At 42.1% G+C, this 16,876-nt stretch overlaps 1 protein-coding gene across 6 annotated transcripts in view; it reads left to right on the top strand.

Annotated features, from left to right (window-relative positions):
- The window catches only part of atp11a (ATPase phospholipid transporting 11A), a 45,090-nt gene that overhangs the window by 23,694 nt on the left and 4,520 nt on the right, over window positions 1-16,876 (top strand). For 2 of the 6 annotated variants that reach the window (XM_018690677.2, XM_051065852.1), the window contains 28 exons: window positions 1,006-1,128; window positions 1,268-1,357; window positions 2,018-2,098; window positions 2,221-2,328; window positions 2,993-3,121; window positions 3,368-3,471; window positions 3,569-3,616; window positions 3,856-3,920; window positions 4,117-4,198; window positions 4,982-5,132; window positions 5,229-5,426; window positions 5,512-5,625; window positions 5,710-5,769; window positions 5,863-6,029; window positions 6,149-6,220; window positions 6,713-6,786; window positions 6,920-7,023; window positions 7,894-8,075; window positions 8,410-8,661; window positions 8,798-8,975; window positions 9,079-9,181; window positions 9,418-9,563; window positions 9,766-9,825; window positions 9,920-10,047; window positions 10,702-10,837; window positions 13,436-13,501; window positions 13,635-13,738; window positions 13,925-14,090. In XM_018690677.2, the coding sequence (XP_018546193.1) occupies window positions 1,006-1,128; window positions 1,268-1,357; window positions 2,018-2,098; window positions 2,221-2,328; window positions 2,993-3,121; window positions 3,368-3,471; window positions 3,569-3,616; window positions 3,856-3,920; window positions 4,117-4,198; window positions 4,982-5,132; window positions 5,229-5,426; window positions 5,512-5,625; window positions 5,710-5,769; window positions 5,863-6,029; window positions 6,149-6,220; window positions 6,713-6,786; window positions 6,920-7,023; window positions 7,894-8,075; window positions 8,410-8,661; window positions 8,798-8,975; window positions 9,079-9,181; window positions 9,418-9,563; window positions 9,766-9,825; window positions 9,920-10,047; window positions 10,702-10,837; window positions 13,436-13,501; window positions 13,635-13,738; window positions 13,925-14,090 (3,291 nt within the window). Of the gene's footprint in view, window positions 1-1,005; window positions 1,129-1,267; window positions 1,358-2,017; window positions 2,099-2,220; window positions 2,329-2,992; window positions 3,122-3,367; window positions 3,472-3,568; window positions 3,617-3,855; window positions 3,921-4,116; window positions 4,199-4,981; window positions 5,133-5,228; window positions 5,427-5,511; window positions 5,626-5,709; window positions 5,770-5,862; window positions 6,030-6,148; window positions 6,221-6,712; window positions 6,787-6,919; window positions 7,024-7,893; window positions 8,076-8,409; window positions 8,662-8,797; window positions 8,976-9,078; window positions 9,182-9,417; window positions 9,564-9,765; window positions 9,826-9,919; window positions 10,048-10,701; window positions 10,838-11,954; window positions 12,628-13,435; window positions 13,502-13,634; window positions 13,739-13,924; window positions 14,091-15,047; window positions 15,142-15,460; window positions 15,565-16,876 lie in introns of those variants that run through there. The other 4 variants (XM_051065853.1, XM_051065851.1, XM_018690681.2 and 1 more) reach the window with 4 other exon arrangements.

Raw genomic sequence — 16,876 nt, 5'->3', positions numbered from 1 at the left:
GGATGAAGTTTTTTAGATTAAAGATTTATATGTTATTCGTAAGCATGTAGCATTTTACATAAATAAATAATTAGCACTTAGATTTAAGTCATTGGACTTACCATAAACCAATCAGACGTTGCTAGGAAGCAATATGACTCTTCATGGGCATGTTCACTACATTTAGTAACATTGTATGTCCCTGGTTGTATTTAGTAAGTGTACTGTATGGCTTTATGGAGCAAAACAGAAAGTGACAGATGTTTTTCCAGGGATGTTTGGCTAAAACCTCAGAGTTTCTGGCATTTCCATCAGAATATCATCTTGTATAGAGTCATCATATATTTATTCATATTCAAGAAAATCCTTAAATGAAAATTGAAGATGAAGTTTAATTGTGAAGATGTTGGATGTTTAATCGCATCCCCTGCAAATTTAAAATTAAATTTGACATGATGTCTTCATTAAAGTGATGTAAAGTGATTATATTTAATATGAAGAAACGCAAGGAAAAAAAACAGGAACAGGAGGAATATTAACACATTCAGAGCTGAGCCTTCAGGTGTCTTATCAGTCTTTGTATATATAAGTGTATGTGTGGGAGTATGTGAACATGTGTGTGTGTGTGTGTGTGTGTGTGTGTGTGTGTGTGTGTGCTGCATTTCAGCCTGAGTCACATGCAGGTCAGTGTAACCGTGGTAACAAAAGCTCTCATTCATTGAGGAGAAGTTACTCATTCATTGTCTGTGTGTCGCACACTGTTCTGTTATCAGAGTGTGCAACTATGTCGATACAGTGTGTGTGTCTGTGTGTGTGTGTTTGTGTGTATAGGATCATCATATATTTATTCATATTCAAGAAAATCCTTAAATGAAAATTGAAGATGGAGTTTGATTGTGAAGATTTTGGACGTTTAATCGCATCACCTGCCAATTTAAACTGAAATGTAACATCACGAGACACGCAGACGCACATATGCTCCAGCACACACTTAACACACTGTTGTCTTTTTCTCTCTCCTCGCAGTGTGTTGGTGAGGAGAACTGGGTGGACAGCAGGACCATTTACATCGGACATAAGGAGCCGCCTCCTGGAACGGAGGCCTTCATACAGCAAAGATTTCCAGACAACAGAATAGTCTCCTCCAAGGTCAGTGAAGTGTTCCTGATGTTACTGTTCTCACTGATATCTGTTAATAACAGAGTCCCTTTTGGGGTGCATGGATTTTAACACTTTCTGTTTGTTTTGTTTGTTTTTTAATGAATATAATACAATTTCATGTTTCCAGTACACTTTTTGGAACTTCATCCCTAAGAACATGTTCGAGCAGTTCAGGAGAGTCGCCAACTTCTACTTCCTCATCATATTTCTGGTCCAGGTAAAAGCTTTTTCTCTTAATGCTGATTTTTTATTCCTGCATTGTTTTAAATCATCTACATGTCTCATTTGTGCTGCTTTCATTTCTGCAGGATTCTTCTATTCTGTCATTAAATGCTTTTCAAAAATAACTTCTATCTGTATATTTCTGCTGAATAGATTTGTCATTTGCATTCTGTTTAATATTGCTCATTTTGAGCTGTTGTGAATATTTTGTATTTGTATGTCATATGAGTGTGTGCTTTCCCACAAAGGATCATTAGATACCTTACACTGTTAATTTGGTAACATTGTACAGTACAATAGTACATATAATAGTAGAGAAACCATCACACTAAAAAGTCCTTCAGTTCATGTGCTGCTTTTATGTACTTATTCTCATTAACTTGTCGTATTTGACAAGAAAGATTGGCTCATTCTTCTTCACTGGCTCATCTCTTCAGGGAGTGTAGTAGGACGAGTGACTGTAGCTGTAAAGTTTCACCAGGTGTAATCAAAGGAGTCATTATTTGTTTGTGAGTGCAGGAGGAGATAAGGTTCTTATTACCTCTTTGTAGACGCCTGTAAAGGTCAGATATTACTTTGTGCCCCTTTACAGTTGTGTGTCATCTTGATTCATTCCTCTGCCCTAAATTCAACTGTGTGTGTGTTTTGACTTCAGCTGATGATCGACACTCCCACCAGTCCCATCACCAGCGGGCTGCCGCTCTTCTTTGTCATCACAGTCACCGCCATTAAACAGGTGAGACCCAAAGTCAGATCAGGTTAATTAGCATTGACAATAAACACTACACCACCAGCAAAACCTCCACACACCTGATCCCCTTCACACCCTCCTCTCACCCGTCTCCGTCTGTCTCCCAGGGTTACGAGGACTGGTTGAGACACAAAGCAGACAACGCTGTCAACCAGTGTCCCGTCCACGTGGTGCAGCATGGGAAAGTGGTCCGCAAACAAAGTCGCAAGCTCAGGGTATGTGTGTGTGTGTGTGTGTGTGTGTGTGTGTGTGTGTGTGTGTGTGTGTGTGTGTGTGTGTGTGTGTGTGTGTCCAGATAAATCACTCTCACCCCGTATAACATGAACAGAGCTTTGCTGCATTTGTTTTATTGGCTCATGGGATTTTTCTGCTGCTAAGCTGCGTTTGTGTATGTGTGTCTGTGTGTGTGTGTAGTCCCTATGTTTGCGAGCAATTTAGCTTTTAAAATCTGTCACATTAATGCATGTTATGTAACACATTCATAGAAAATAGAAAATTACAGCTAAAATAACAGATAGAGACAATCTGTTACAGTCCTGCAGGAGAGAAAACGTTTGCTGCTGTTTGACTGAACTTGAGAGGCTTGCAGGTGGTAAAGCAGAAGGTTAGCTTGTTAAGCAAACTGCATTAGAAGAAACTGAATTAGCACTACTAAAGGGATAAGTGCCATGTCATCTAGAGGTGTGTTTCTCATTCGAACCCTTCTTGGAAGTCAACTTGCACCTCAAGATATGAGCTTACAACTGCAGCAGCTTGTGTGACCAGAAAAAGCAAAGGGTCAAGACAAATTTATAAATTCAAAACACCTGTTTCCATGCGTCGTAGTCAACAAAGTTTGATTTAGTAATAATACAGAGTTCTTCTGTCTTTCTTTCCCAGGTTGGAGATGTCGTCCTGGTAAAAGAAGATGAAAGCTTTCCCTGCGACCTGATACTTCTCTCCTCGTCTCGAGATGATGGGACCTGCTATGTTACAACAGCCAGTCTGGACGGGGAGAGCAGCCACAAGGTGTGTATGTGTGTTTGCTTCATCTTTTATTTGCATCATTCCAGCTCTGGTTCTCCATTTTTTGCCTCCTGTCCTCCTTCGTTTCCCCTATTATTTTACTCATCCATCCCTCGTATATTAACCTCCGTCTTTCGGTTCCTCCTCCTCTCCTCTGATATTCGTCCTACTTCCATCTTTCTCTTCCTCCCTCTTTGTCTGTGTTGATTTGTTGACTTGATTTTTTTTCCTCCCCTCGTTCTCTCTCAGACGTACTATGCAGTTCAGGACACCAAAGCTTACCACACAGAGCAGGAGGTGGACTCCATCCACGCCACGATAGAATGTGAACAACCACAGCCGGACCTGTACAAGTCAGTACAACCCAAACACTCACAGAGATGAAAAAACACATAAATGACTGAAACATGTCGTCTCTAACTTCTTTACCATTACCTCTGTCCTGTACAGATTTGTGGGGCGTATCAACATTTACATGGACAATGAGGCAGTGGCCAGGTAAACCAACACACCTTACATATCACAGAAATATTACTCTGCTAATTTTTGTAATGAATCAATCAGTTAAATCTGAATTTACAAAACACTACTTTTATTCCATAAGAAAAGTTTTTGCTGAGTATCCTGTGTTCTGAATGTTAGCCTCGTGTTTTCACATTTATCTTTTAAGTTGTGTAGGTGTACTGGGAAAAGCAATAACCCACACGATATTTAAATGAGCTGTTGTCTGTGTTCAGGCCTTTAGGTTCAGAGAACCTGCTGCTTCGAGGGGCCACACTCAAGAACACTGAATACATCTATGGTAATATTACCTGGAAGGACTCTTAATACGCTAGAAAAAAATCATAAAAAATCTCATAAATGTTTAACAGAATCTTAACTCAGAGCAAACTCCACCCACTGATGAATACCATGAGAAGCGATTGAGAGCTCTGGACCTTGTGTTAAAAAGCTACTGGTCGAGAATTACCATAACATTTGCTTCTACCTCCCTTTAGCGGTCGCCATCTACACAGGCATGGAAACCAAGATGGCTCTCAACTACCAGTCCAAGTCTCAGAAACGTTCTGCAGTAGAAAAGTAAGCTCTCTCTCCTCTCTCTCTCTCTCTCTCCTCTCTCTCTCTCTCTCTCTCTCTCTCTCTCTCTCTCTCTATCTCTCTCGCCTTCGTTACATAACATGAATTGTTTCTGGAGGAGAATCTGTTAGCATGCACGCTTTGCCGACCTTGGCATCGTCCTTTTTCTCAATTAACACTGACTTAGATAATCATTTATATTTTTACCCATCCTTCCATCCATCTGCTCACTTTTCACATCTTCATTTATTCACTGACTGAGGGTCCTTGTGTCTCTCTGGCTCGCCACACACCGACTGGATCGCTTTCTTTCCATCTGGCGTTGACATGCCTCCTGTATCCAGATGGCCTGTAGATATGACTAACTGTAGGTGGATTACATTTGCACTTGGTTACAGTGTGTGTCTGATTAACTCACTGGAATTGTGTTTGCCCTCCTTTTGCCAAAACAAACTTGGCGCGGAGCAAATGCCTTGTCTCAGCTGTTCCTGTTACACAACTATCTATTCTGACAAGTACAGCATGTTACAATCCAAACAGTACCTGTGGGACCGCACTGCACTGCCTTTTTGAATCCTTTTGCTTTTGTTTGTCTAGTTTTTATCTGTAGATCAGAGGTATTTTTTTGTGGCCAAGTGCTTGTGAATCACTGAGTCTACTGTTTGACACTGGTACAAGAAAAAATACTGCAGGGCCTGAAGTGTCCTGTTTTCTGTCCAAAACATGAGGATAAAAACAGAATTATGAACAATTCTCTCAGTAGCCGCTTGTTGTCTCCCCCCTCAGGTCGATGAACGCCTACCTGGTGGTCTACCTGTGCATTCTCATCAGCAAGGCTCTCATCAACACAGTGCTGAAATACGTGTGGCAGGCCGACCCCAACAGAGACGAGCCGTGGTACAACGAGAGGACAGACGCAGAGAAACAAAAGCACATCGTGAGTCTGTTTTTTTTTCTCCAGTCCAAACAAAAAATGTGTTTTCTTCTCCATCACATGCTCACCTGCTCACCTTCTCACCGTCCTCATCCTCAGCTGGTCAGGGCGTTCACCGACTTCCTGGCCTTCATGGTCCTTTTCAACTACATCATCCCCGTCTCCATGTACGTCACCGTGGAGATGCAGAAGTTCCTGGGCTCCTACTTCATCATGTGGGACGACGAGATGTTCGACGAGGAGCTGGGGGAGAGAGCCGTGGTCAACACGTCGGACCTGAACGAGGAGCTGGGACAGGTAGCAAAGTGACACTTCTTAAGATACGAGGAGCTGCTGTAAACACAAAGAGAAAGTGTAAGAAACTGTATCCTGCTGTTTCCAGGTGGAGTATGTGTTTACAGACAAGACGGGGACTCTGACAGAGAACAACATGGAGTTCATAGAGTGTTGTGTGGATGGACATGTTTACGTGCCTCATGCTATCTGTAATGGACAGGTAATAAATAACCTGATGGATGGATAGATGGGTCTTCAGTGTGATCTTGTGCCATCATATTTAATTGATTCGTGTCGTTGCTAGGTGATGCCTGGTGCGGCCAGTATGGACATGATCGACACATCGCCGGGTCCCGAAGCCAGGGTGAGCGCAGCCTAAGTTTGAGTGTATTTGTGTGTCTGTGTATCTGCGTGAGTGTGTGTGTGAGGGTGACGCAGTGTCGGTCGTCCGCCACAGGAGCACGAGGAGCTGTTTTTCCGGGCGCTGTGCTTGTGCCACACGGTGCAGGTGAAGGAGGAGGAGACGGTGGACGGGATCAAGCACGGCATCCACCAGGGCAAGTCCACCTCCTTCTACATCTCCTCGTCTCCGGACGAGGTGGCGCTGGTGGAGGGAATGAAGAGGTGGAGCACACACACATGAACAAACTTATACCTTCTCTGTCTCTTTCTTTTCACTCACATACACACATTCAGTCCATTCTCTCCCTTTTCCAGTAATGGTATATTGCTCTTTGCCGCAGGCTCGGTTTCACCTATCTGAGACTCAAGGACAGTCACATGGAGATCTTGAATAGAGAGGATGAGATTGAGAGGTGAGCGTGTCCCTTTGAAACAATGCTGTCCATCTCTGTAACCTTCAGCAGCAGTTCTCTTATCAGAAGAAGTTATTTATAGCCAATAAAGTACTTCTTAGTATTGTTTTGTATAATCTTGGGGATAATCTGATCAGTGGAAATTTCCCAAAAATGTATAAGTGTATAAATCTATACATTTATAAATTTAGAACAGTGATTACACTTGTTCAGAACTGTGTATGTACCATTACGTCAGTGCTGCAACAAGTACGAGTAGCCTAGTAACAGCTAAAGCCAGCAGCCCTCCAGCAATGATTATAAATTTAGAACAGTGATGAACAGAGATGATTATTGTTGGCTGCAAATAGTTGTATCTCTGGATCTTTTTGAGCATTTTCAGCTTTCAAGCTGATGACAATCCATGTTTGAGCTCAGTAAGTAGGATTTTTAAAGGCTTATGTAAGATTTTAATGTAACTGCAATGTTGTTTGTGTTTTGTTTTTTAATCAGGTTTGAGCTGCTGGAGGTTTTGACGTTCGACTCCGTCAGACGGAGAATGAGTGTCATTGTCAGGTCCAGCACTGGTAATACACAACACACTGTTATAAATACATATACATGTGCACACACACACAGTATGAGCGTATGTGGTTAGATTTATATGCATGGTTTCTCTCCTACACACTTCCCCCTGTGTGTGTGTGTGTGTGTGAGCAGGTGAGCTTTATCTGTTCTGCAAAGGCGCCGACTCCTCCATCTTCCCCAGGGTTATCTCAGGCAAGGTGGATCAGGTTAGAGCTCGGGTGGAGCACAACGCAGTGGTGAGAGTGCACACACACACACACACACACACACACACACACACACACACACACACACACTTTCTCATCCTCATGGACCCATAAACTAATACAAAGTCATTTTCTCCAAGAACCTTTCTGAGAGTTACAAGGGTTGTGTGACCTCAGTGGTTTCCACAGCTAAGCACATGACCGTAGCTGTTTCCATAGTTACCACAGGAAGTCGATCAGTGGAGCATGGCCTACTTCCACCATGCAGTTGCTCTGTTTTTTTTTCATGGTGGGTCCAATGTGGCTTCAGATAGACAGTTTTTCCTGTGAGCTGTTATACATACTGCAGTTGGTTAATGTGTATTTCATGATCTCATCACACAGGTTTCTGTCTGTCGGACTTGGTGATGCTACACTATCACTTTATACAAATTCTATCAGCCCACATTTGATTGTCCACAATTCTCCTAGGAAATGTAAGAAATAACCAGCTGAGGTGGAAGTAGGCAGATTGAAGAGAAGTCCATATAATAAAGCAGAAGTATCTAACTGAACTAACTCCCAAAAAGCAGAGCTGATTATCACAGTGTAGGAGTACCTGAGGGTGGAGTTTGTAGTTCAGTTTACCCCTATAGACAAGCTAAATAAAGTACACTGAACCAGTTTCACTAAAACGTCACTTGTCGTGGTTGCAGCTGCAGATAAATCATAGTTTTTAGTGAAAACAGAACAATCTGTGGTGGGTGTTGTACCGGTGAGGCTCAGATAGAAAGAGTGTTTGCTGCCCACACATTCACACTGTTTTGTTTTGGATCTTGTAGAAAAAGGATGAAAAATTCATGTGTTCTCTGTAGATGATTTAAATCCTCTAACCCTGTTTGAATCCCCTTTCTCCTCCAGGAGGGTCTGAGGACTCTTTGTGTTGCCTACAGGCCTCTGAGCCCTGAACAGTACCAGGAGGTTTGCCACCTGCTCAGCGGAGCCAAGTTGGCCCTACAGGACCGGGACAAACGACTGGCTGAGGCCTATGACCTCATAGAGAAAGACCTGATCCTGCTGGGAGCCACTGCTGTGGAGGACAGGTGAAGTTTTTCATTGTATAGAACTGCAGTCTTTGCTTTTTGTCTCTTATAATCATTTTGTCTGCACTTCAGACACTGCTGAGCACTAACTCTTGATTCTGTGCGTGCCGCCGCCATGACAAGTGCTGTCCCAGTTCTAAGTGAGCTAAACCGAGCAAGGGCAAGTGGCAGTTCAACTGAATTGCACAGTCACTACTGAGACAGAGTGCAGGCTTAAAAGGGATCTTAAACCCAGGGGGCATTGCAAGTCAACTCATCCTGTTCAGAGAGAGGCAGATAGAGAATGATCCAAGTCTCTAAGGAATATTCTGAATATTTGTTTCCTCCATGACAGGCTCCAGGAGAAAGCGGCAGACACCATCGAGTCGCTCCACAAGGCCGGCATGAAGGTGTGGGTGCTGACCGGAGATAAGATGGAGACGGCGGCGGCGACCTGCTACGCCAGCAAGCTCTTCCGTCGCAACACCCAGATCCTGGAGCTGACCACCAAACGCACCGAGGAGCAGAGCCTCCACGACGTCCTGTTTGACCTGAGCAGGACCGTCCTGAGGCAGCACGGAGGCATGACCAGGGACACTTTCTCTGGGTGTGTGTCTGTGTTCTGCAGGAGGCGATGTTTATTCTGCAGCTGAGCGAACACATGAGTTACAACTCCTGCAAAGCTGTCATTGTATTTTCCTACTGTGTTTCCCTGAGGATTGACTGGTTATATGTTTGTCTAGTTTATCAGGTGACTGCACTGACTACGGCCTGATCATCGATGGAGCCACCCTCTCTGCGGTGATGAGGCCCGGCCAGGAGGATTCAAACTCAGGGAACTACAAAGAGATCTTCCTAGAAATCTGCCGCAACTGCAGCGCCGTGCTCTGCTGTCGAATGGCGCCGCTCCAGAAGGCGCAGGTACAGAGACTTCTGATGGTGTCTGTATTGTTTTTGGGCTGACAGACCTTCAGCCTTGAGCTGCTGTAAGAGTTACTTTTACCTTCTTGCCCGTCCTGTCTAGATTGTGAAGCTGATTAAAGCCTCCGAGGAGCACCCGATCACACTGGCGATTGGAGACGGAGCTAATGATGTCAGCATGATCCTGGAGGCCCATGTTGGCATCGGTTAGTACTCTCACCTATCCTGATTAACGCATTACTCTTAATGTTCAGACAACTTTTATGGTGCATGATTTTGCAGCATCTTTAACAAGATAAATGTCCCCAAACATTGAATAACTACACTGATTTACAGACTTTTCAGGTCAAGCTAGAGCTACTGTCCTACTTAAACTAAAAGAATAATGTCTTCAGGTTCAATCTGAAATAACAGGAAATGACAAACCTCTGTCTGTCTCCAGGTATTATGGGTAAAGAGGGTCGTCAGGCAGTGAGGAACAGCGACTACGCCATCCCAAAGTTCAAACACCTCAAGAAGATGCTGCTGGTCCACGGACACTATTACTACATACGCATCTCTGAACTTGTGCAATACTTCTTCTACAAGGTAGAAACACAAGTAGTTTGCATTTTACTTGCTGCATTTTTATTTTGTCAAACGGTTTCTATTGAAGAATTCTGTTTCTGATTATTTGTTGAGTTTGTAGTTGTGGTTTTTTGGAAGAAGTGGTATTTCCACTTTAATTCACTGTTTCAACTACTGACCTGCTTCCTGCTTTTCTTCTCATTTATTTTATTTGTTTTCCCAGAATGTCTGTTTCATCTTCCCCCAGTTCCTATATCAGTTCTTCTGTGGCTTCTCACAACAGGTACACACACAAACACACAAGTACCCAGAATAAACAATCATTTGGAATTAAAAGGAAAAATGACTGAAATGCTGCTCTCTGTACTTCTCTCCAGCCGCTGTATGACACAGCCTACTTGACTCTGTACAACATCAGCTTCACCTCGCTGCCCATTCTGCTCTACAGTCTCATAGAGCAGCACATTAACATGGACATCCTGAAGAAGGACCCATCTCTGTATAGGTTTGTGTTGAAAATGTGCACTCAAACCAAACCAATGAAACGCGTCGGTGAATAAAGGACTGTACAGTCAGTGTTTAACCTAGGTCATCTCACATCAGCTGCATCCACTCTCTCATATCCATCTGTTCATGTTGCTGGGGAAACATGCTCTCATGATCTAAATTTGCATTGAAGAGAAATTCTCTGGATGTTTCAGTGATCCAGTCTACTCCAGCACATAATGAACTGTCTGTTCTATTCTGAAATGTGCTGCACTTTAGTTTGATTAACTTCAATTTCAGGTTATTTCAGACATTCTCAGTCATAATACCTTCCACTGAATTGCTGATGTACAAGGTAATGACATTAAGTATTTTCAAAAGCGTACTAATTCAGTTTGGCTCTAATAAACTGCAGACACAAACATTTTCTATTGATTTTACATCCGTGCAAAGATGGAGATGTTTGTTGTCATCAGGCAGAAACCTCCCTCTTAACCTCTGGGATTCAGCTCGGTCACAGCTCAAACATTTCCAAAGTGAAACCTCGAGGTTGCACATGATGAGATGAAGCATTTTTCCTCTCAGGGCTGAATTCCTCCTTTTCTCATCGTATGACCCTTGAGTTTTATCACAAACAGAGAGCATGAGTAATTCTTGATGTTTATCTCCACAGAGATATTGCTAAGAACTGTTTGCTGCGGTGGCCCATCTTCATATACTGGACCGTCCTGGGTGTGTATGACGCCATCGTGATGTTCTTCGGTGCTTACTTCCTGTTTGACAACACCACATTCACCAGCAATGGACAGGTACACACTCACGTGTCTTTTAAAGAGACAACATCCACAAGCTGCATTGTATTCTTAAGAACTGAAATCCATGGATCCTGGACATTTAAATTTATATTCAACTGTAGGCTGCATAATTTTATAGAACATATTTCTAATAAATAATATATTTATTATTTCCTATTTCAATTTGTCAATGTGCACATTTCCAACAGGCACAACCACATCTATAATTTGCTGCTTGTCATTCGTCCTTTTCCGTCTTTTAAGATGTTTTCAGTTTGAACATAAACCAAAGACATTTTTCCTTCTGGTTTAATTCTCACTGACATTTTTTATTCCCAAGGTTCGAGGTGTATTAACTGTAGCCTTTGTGACAGAGTTGCTCTGAAGTAGACTGATTTTTGATCTGTACTGCATTGCTGAAGATTATTCAGTAGCACTTCATTTTACAGTGTTGCCAGTGTCTGATATATAGCTTGTTATAATGTAGTAAACAGAAGTAGTTACCTGCAGGCAATTTGTCAAGTTGTAGCACACAGCATTATTATAGGTGTACTGTTTTTAATGATCTAAATGACTTGATATTTTGACATCAGATATTTACTACACTTGTAAGATGCACTTCACAACAGATATGCAGCAGGTGATGGTGAATGTTTGGTTCTTTCTCAGCCCTGAATCTGACAGAATAACCTTCCTCTGTGAGTTTCTGCAGCATCTGATTGCAGAAAAAAAAAGGCAGAAAAAGTTTGAAGGCCGCTGTTCTAACTGTTCCCTTGAGTAGAGACTGATTTTAGCAGACTGATAGTTTAAAGGAAATGAAAGATGACAGACATTGTTCATTCACATCCAAGACACCGCAGCATGGCGGGTTTTCCACCATCTTCCTCTGTGTTCTCAATTTGTTTCCTTTCATTTTCAAGAAGCGTTACTCTCCCAGAAACCTCTTGGACTGCCTTGAGTTGCTTGATTTCACTTATTTTTTTGCATCTATTTTTTTTCTTCTCCAGTCACAAAACTGTTGTTAATTTATTTATTTATTTATGATTTTCTTCTTCTGGCCTTCTCCTCTTCTTCTTCCTCTCCTCTTACCTTTGTGTTGCTTTTTCTTTTTGCTTCTCTTTCCTCCTCCCAGCTAATGACAACCAACACACAGATGGTAAGCCTGTCCCTGTCTCTCTGTCATCTCTCTCCCCCTTGTTTCACTCTCCAGATTCCCCTGTCTGGTCCCATCACACAGATACCGACCCACCCATCATCTGTCCGCCATTCATCTCACGTCCAGACCTTAGTGCCTGCTGTAGATACACCAACTCTAGGCTTTTGTGTAGTGACCCGCCTTTTCCTAGAACCATGCTCATGTGTCCAGCTGTTAATGCAGTGAGAAAACACTTAAGCTATACATTGTGTGTGCATTTTGTGTGTGTGTGTGTGTGTGTGTGTGTTCTGTTAAAAGCACAGGATAAATGAATATAAAAAATATTTGCACTCCTACTTCCATTACATGACATTTGAGACATGTAGCCATCTTTCTAATCTAATTCTCCTCCAGCTGATGGAGGAGTCACATTTGTGGTTACCGAACCATCAGGACTATTTATAGTTTTATTTGTAAAGAAATAAGGTGGATGCAAGGAAGTACCTGGTTATGCTCTAATTCATCAAGCACACTGGAGACACTGGGCACAACAGTTTTGAAAGGATCTATTATTAAAGTCATCCTTGTGGATTTCTTCAGCTGTGCACTTTTTGAAAATTATACTCAAGAAAATTAAAAGAAAATCCAGAAAAAAAAACAAATTTTTGCATTTTGTGCCTATCTTTATGTTCTTTTCTTTCTTTTCTTTTTTTTTTTTACCTCATATAAAACATATTTTATCCTGTCTCATGGATTCAACACCTCAAGCCAAAATAAAAATGTTGTCTCATCAGTCTTTTCGCATGTGTTGGCGTGAATGGTGATTATGGCAAATAATCTTTATTACTGTCATGAATTTTCATGAAAGAATATGTTTAAATGTTGGTGTGAAAGAACGTTTAGGGCTAACCTTTGTACCAACATCATCATCATCACAGGAAAGTGTTTATACTGTTGTCCTCTCTAGTTTTAAATTGAGGTTTGTTCATGTATAAATGGTACACTCTGCACATTCAACATGTTTCCCAGGTGGAATGACATACACATCACTTCCTCTAGTGACATTTAAGTCATTTAAAAACACCTCATCTCACTTGTTTCCCATTCATGAGCCATCTGATAATCTCTGCTCCACCTGAATGCTGCTATCTGAACTCCCTGCCATCTGTTTGATTGATTGATTCCTTATTGAATATGTGCACTTGCGTTTATCACCGTGTGCCATGATAAAACCAGGCCTCCTGTAGAATGATGAATGATGAATCTAAGTGCATTAATTGTGAATTATTCCTGATTCCAGTCATGATGCATGTCAAAGCCGGGCGTACTGAAGGTTTTTAGGCTTTGAATCTGTTCAGTTTCCAGCTGACTGTGTGACATTATACAACAGAACTACAGAGTGTACAATATGCTCTGAACATGACATCCTTGTCTGAAACATGTCACTAACAGCAGCTGTTGTCACTTCACTTCTGCAGATGTTTGGAAACTGGACGTTCGGGACGCTGGTCTTCACTGTGCTGGTCTTCACTGTTACATTCAAGGTAACTGTGCCTTCACATACAGGCAGCATGGACAGTATCTGCACTCACAGAAAGGCTGGATTAATGCTCACTGCTATCATTAAAGTGAGCTGTGAAATTCCAACATTTGACAGGTGTCATGTCTCTCTTGCAGTTGGCTCTAGATACTCATTACTGGACTTGGATCAACCATTTTGTCATCTGGGGCTCGCTGATTTTCTTTGTGGTCTTCTCTCTGCTGTGGGGAGGAATCATCTGGTAAGTTGTGACAACATATTTTCTTTTTTATTCTTAAAAAGAAGTTGAATTGATTTTTTTAAGTTGCTGTTGGCATGATGTAGAAGCCTGTGAAATCCCAGTGCCATTACATTTAAATTAGACAGTCAAGGAACTAGTTAGCTTCACATCTAAAAAGGTTGCTACATCCTCTTCCTCTTCCTCCAGGCCCTTCCTCAACTACCAGAGGATGTACTACGTCTTCATGCAGATGTTGTCCAGTGGTCCGGCCTGGCTCAGTATAATCCTCCTGATCACAGCCAGTTTGTTGCCTGATGTGGTGAAGAAGGTGATCTGGAGGGCGCTGTGGCCCACCACCACTGAACGCATACAGGTGTGTGCATTCATACCGTATTCTTTAATAAAGTTTGCCTCTTTCTGTAGAGTGAATATTAATCAACATGCTAGCAGCAGTGTGTTACAAATGTCTAACTGATGTCTGTGGGTCAGCAGATGTATGCTGGCTTTGGCTATGTCCCTGCTCTGTTGGACGTAAGTCAGTAAGCTCCTCTCTGTCTGTGTGCAGTGCTCCTTTATTTCTAAGTACAATAAGGATAGGGCTTTCCAGATATTTTTAAACATGTTATCTGTTATCTTCTCTGCAACAGCAGAACTAAAGACTCTAATCATAAAGCCAAATGTTGATTTAAGATGTTTTATTAAAGGCTAAACCAGTTTAGCAGAACTGCATGAGATGTCTAAGGAGTAAATGGTTTTTAGGATCTGGTGTCACTGATTAATCCAGAATGAAAAAATGGAGCAGACTTCTGGGCTGCAGAATGATGTAATTAGAGGTCTAAACAGTGACATGTTGCTCAGAAATGATAAACGTCAGAGGGCATTTATTAGCCAGTTAGAAATGCAGTTGTATTCAGGATTCAACAAAACACTGACAGCCACTCCCAGGCTCTGGAATCTGGTCACAGAGGAGCTGTTATTTTAGCTGCAGGTGCAGCACATGTACATCAGGGACTTTCTCAGGCCTGTGTGTTTATTTTGATAGTTAGATCAGTTAGATCAAACTCCTTAAACCTGTTGAGATATTTCTAATCCTCCGACACAGACTTTATCTTCTCTTGGCTGTTTAAACCTGGAGACCTCCTCTGTTATTCAGCCTCTCCTGGAAACCTTAAAGAACATTTGCTTTCTGTTTTAAACTGTGTGGCATTTTGAAGGATCTGACTGAGCTTTAACTCTTTCCCCTCTCCCTCCTCACTCCTCCCGTCGACCTCCCCGGTTCCTACCTTCCTCATCCTGCCGTATCCCTCCCTCTGGTTCTCCTCCGCGGCAGACTAAGCGTCGGTGCCTTGCCTCCGAGCCCTCCACCATCTTTATGCTGTCTCAGACCTCCAGCAGAATCAGTTTCTAACCCAGCCCTTGTGGAGGTGACCCTCTGCCTTTCCTCCTGTCTCTAACTTGTATAAAATCCCCAGCTCTCTCTGTAATTTTCCTTTTTCTCTGTCCTGTTACTTTCTCCCTGCCTCTGTTCTGCATGAAGTGACTCTCATGTCAGCCAGTCTGATTGCATGCCTGTGCATCTACGTCTGGATTTACACAAAAACAAAAACTGCCCGTAGTGTAAATGCAACTAATGTAAAGTGTGATGTGTTTTCTGTCAGAGTATGTGTATTTTTATGTGTGGGTCATAGATCCTAAATGTGTGTGTATGTTTGCCTGTGTGTGTGTGTGTGTGTGTGTCCACAGCGTGTGAGGGATAAAAAAGAGTTTGAGCGGGCCCTGACCTACCAGAGTTCAGAATCGTTAATAGATGGAGTAGCTGTCACAGAAGCCTAAACGGCTTCAGCACGGTAAAACACACACCCTGCCACCGAGTGTGTGTGTGTAATGGTTGGATTGGGTAATGGTGGGTGATATTAACATCCTGCAGTGACGGGGTTTACTTTGCTGTGGTGTGTGGTTTCCCAGATTTGACTTTTGGACGTTGTACTTGACTAACATGCAAGTTGTGTGTGTGTGTGTGTGTGTGTGTGTGTGTGTGTGTGGGTCTTTGTGAAGGTCTTAAAAGTCCAATGATCAAACAATTTTCCAGGTATTGTATGTGTGTGTGAGTGTGTGTATATATATATATATATATAAATTGCATCCTCTTGGGTTATTCTTTACATGGAGCTCTGGCGCCCTCTGGTGACACATTTCAGCATCACTACAGAACCTGAGGACTGTTTTCTCACAGTGGGACTGAACGTTCATGCATGTTTGTCATTATTTCATTTGCATGGTTTGGTTTGGTTTTATAAAAGCAAGCTTGTGGTTTTAAACGGTGCTGCAGTATTTATTTATTCATGTTTTTGTAATAATGTGTGATGTGCTTGGGTTGCATCGCTTGTCTTAAAAGAGTGCATGGGACATGATTTATCACAGCTGGCTAATTAGATTAAAGGCAGTGCAATACTTTATTAATTAAATTAAATTATACAAACAACTGAATTGTCTGGTAATGCTGAGTTGTTTACAGGGTCAGGTTACTGACACAGGAAACTGGCATGTCCTTTGCAGCAGCTTATTTAGTACTCACCCCTTCTTTTAGCTGAAGCTCATGCTCTAATCTCTGCTCTAAAACATCTGGATAAGAAATGTTTTAGCTTAGCTTGTGATTAAACTGGTATAACTAATACTGTTATTGATAAATTATTAACCATCAAAACCAACATACAAAATCACCATCAGTGATGCAAACTGTACAGCTGAAATGATTCTCTGGTTTACTGATACCAAAAGATGAAACCTCCAAACTGCAGAGGGTTTGTTAGCTCAACTAAAAGCCCTCCTAAGAGTATAGAGAGATACTGTAATGTGAGAAATACAGGCTACTCTCCATATACAGGACATGGCTACAAGTAAGGGAACAAATTACAGTATGTGTAGAGCTAAAGTCATATTCCTCCACACCAAAATGGAGGAACTATAGACTTTCTTTAGGGACCTGGCTTCTTGCACAGTTTTTTGGCCAGCTGGGATAACAGTGTCTCCTCTATGTCTCACCTCCTCCTGCTCTCTGAGAGCTCTCCATAGTCCTCCATAAGTAACATGTTTTCTTGTCTGTTTTTACCCTCTCTCCCTCTTCTTCCTCTTTCTCTCTCCTTCTCCCTCTTTACACTC

The sequence above is a fragment of the Lates calcarifer genome, linkage group LG7_2, assembly GCF_001640805.2.
Source record: "Lates calcarifer isolate ASB-BC8 linkage group LG7_2, TLL_Latcal_v3, whole genome shotgun sequence".
Lineage (NCBI taxonomy): Eukaryota > Metazoa > Chordata > Actinopteri > Centropomidae > Lates > Lates calcarifer.
The sequence above is the reverse complement of the archived record's forward strand: the minus strand, read 5'-3'. Positions and strand labels throughout refer to the sequence as shown.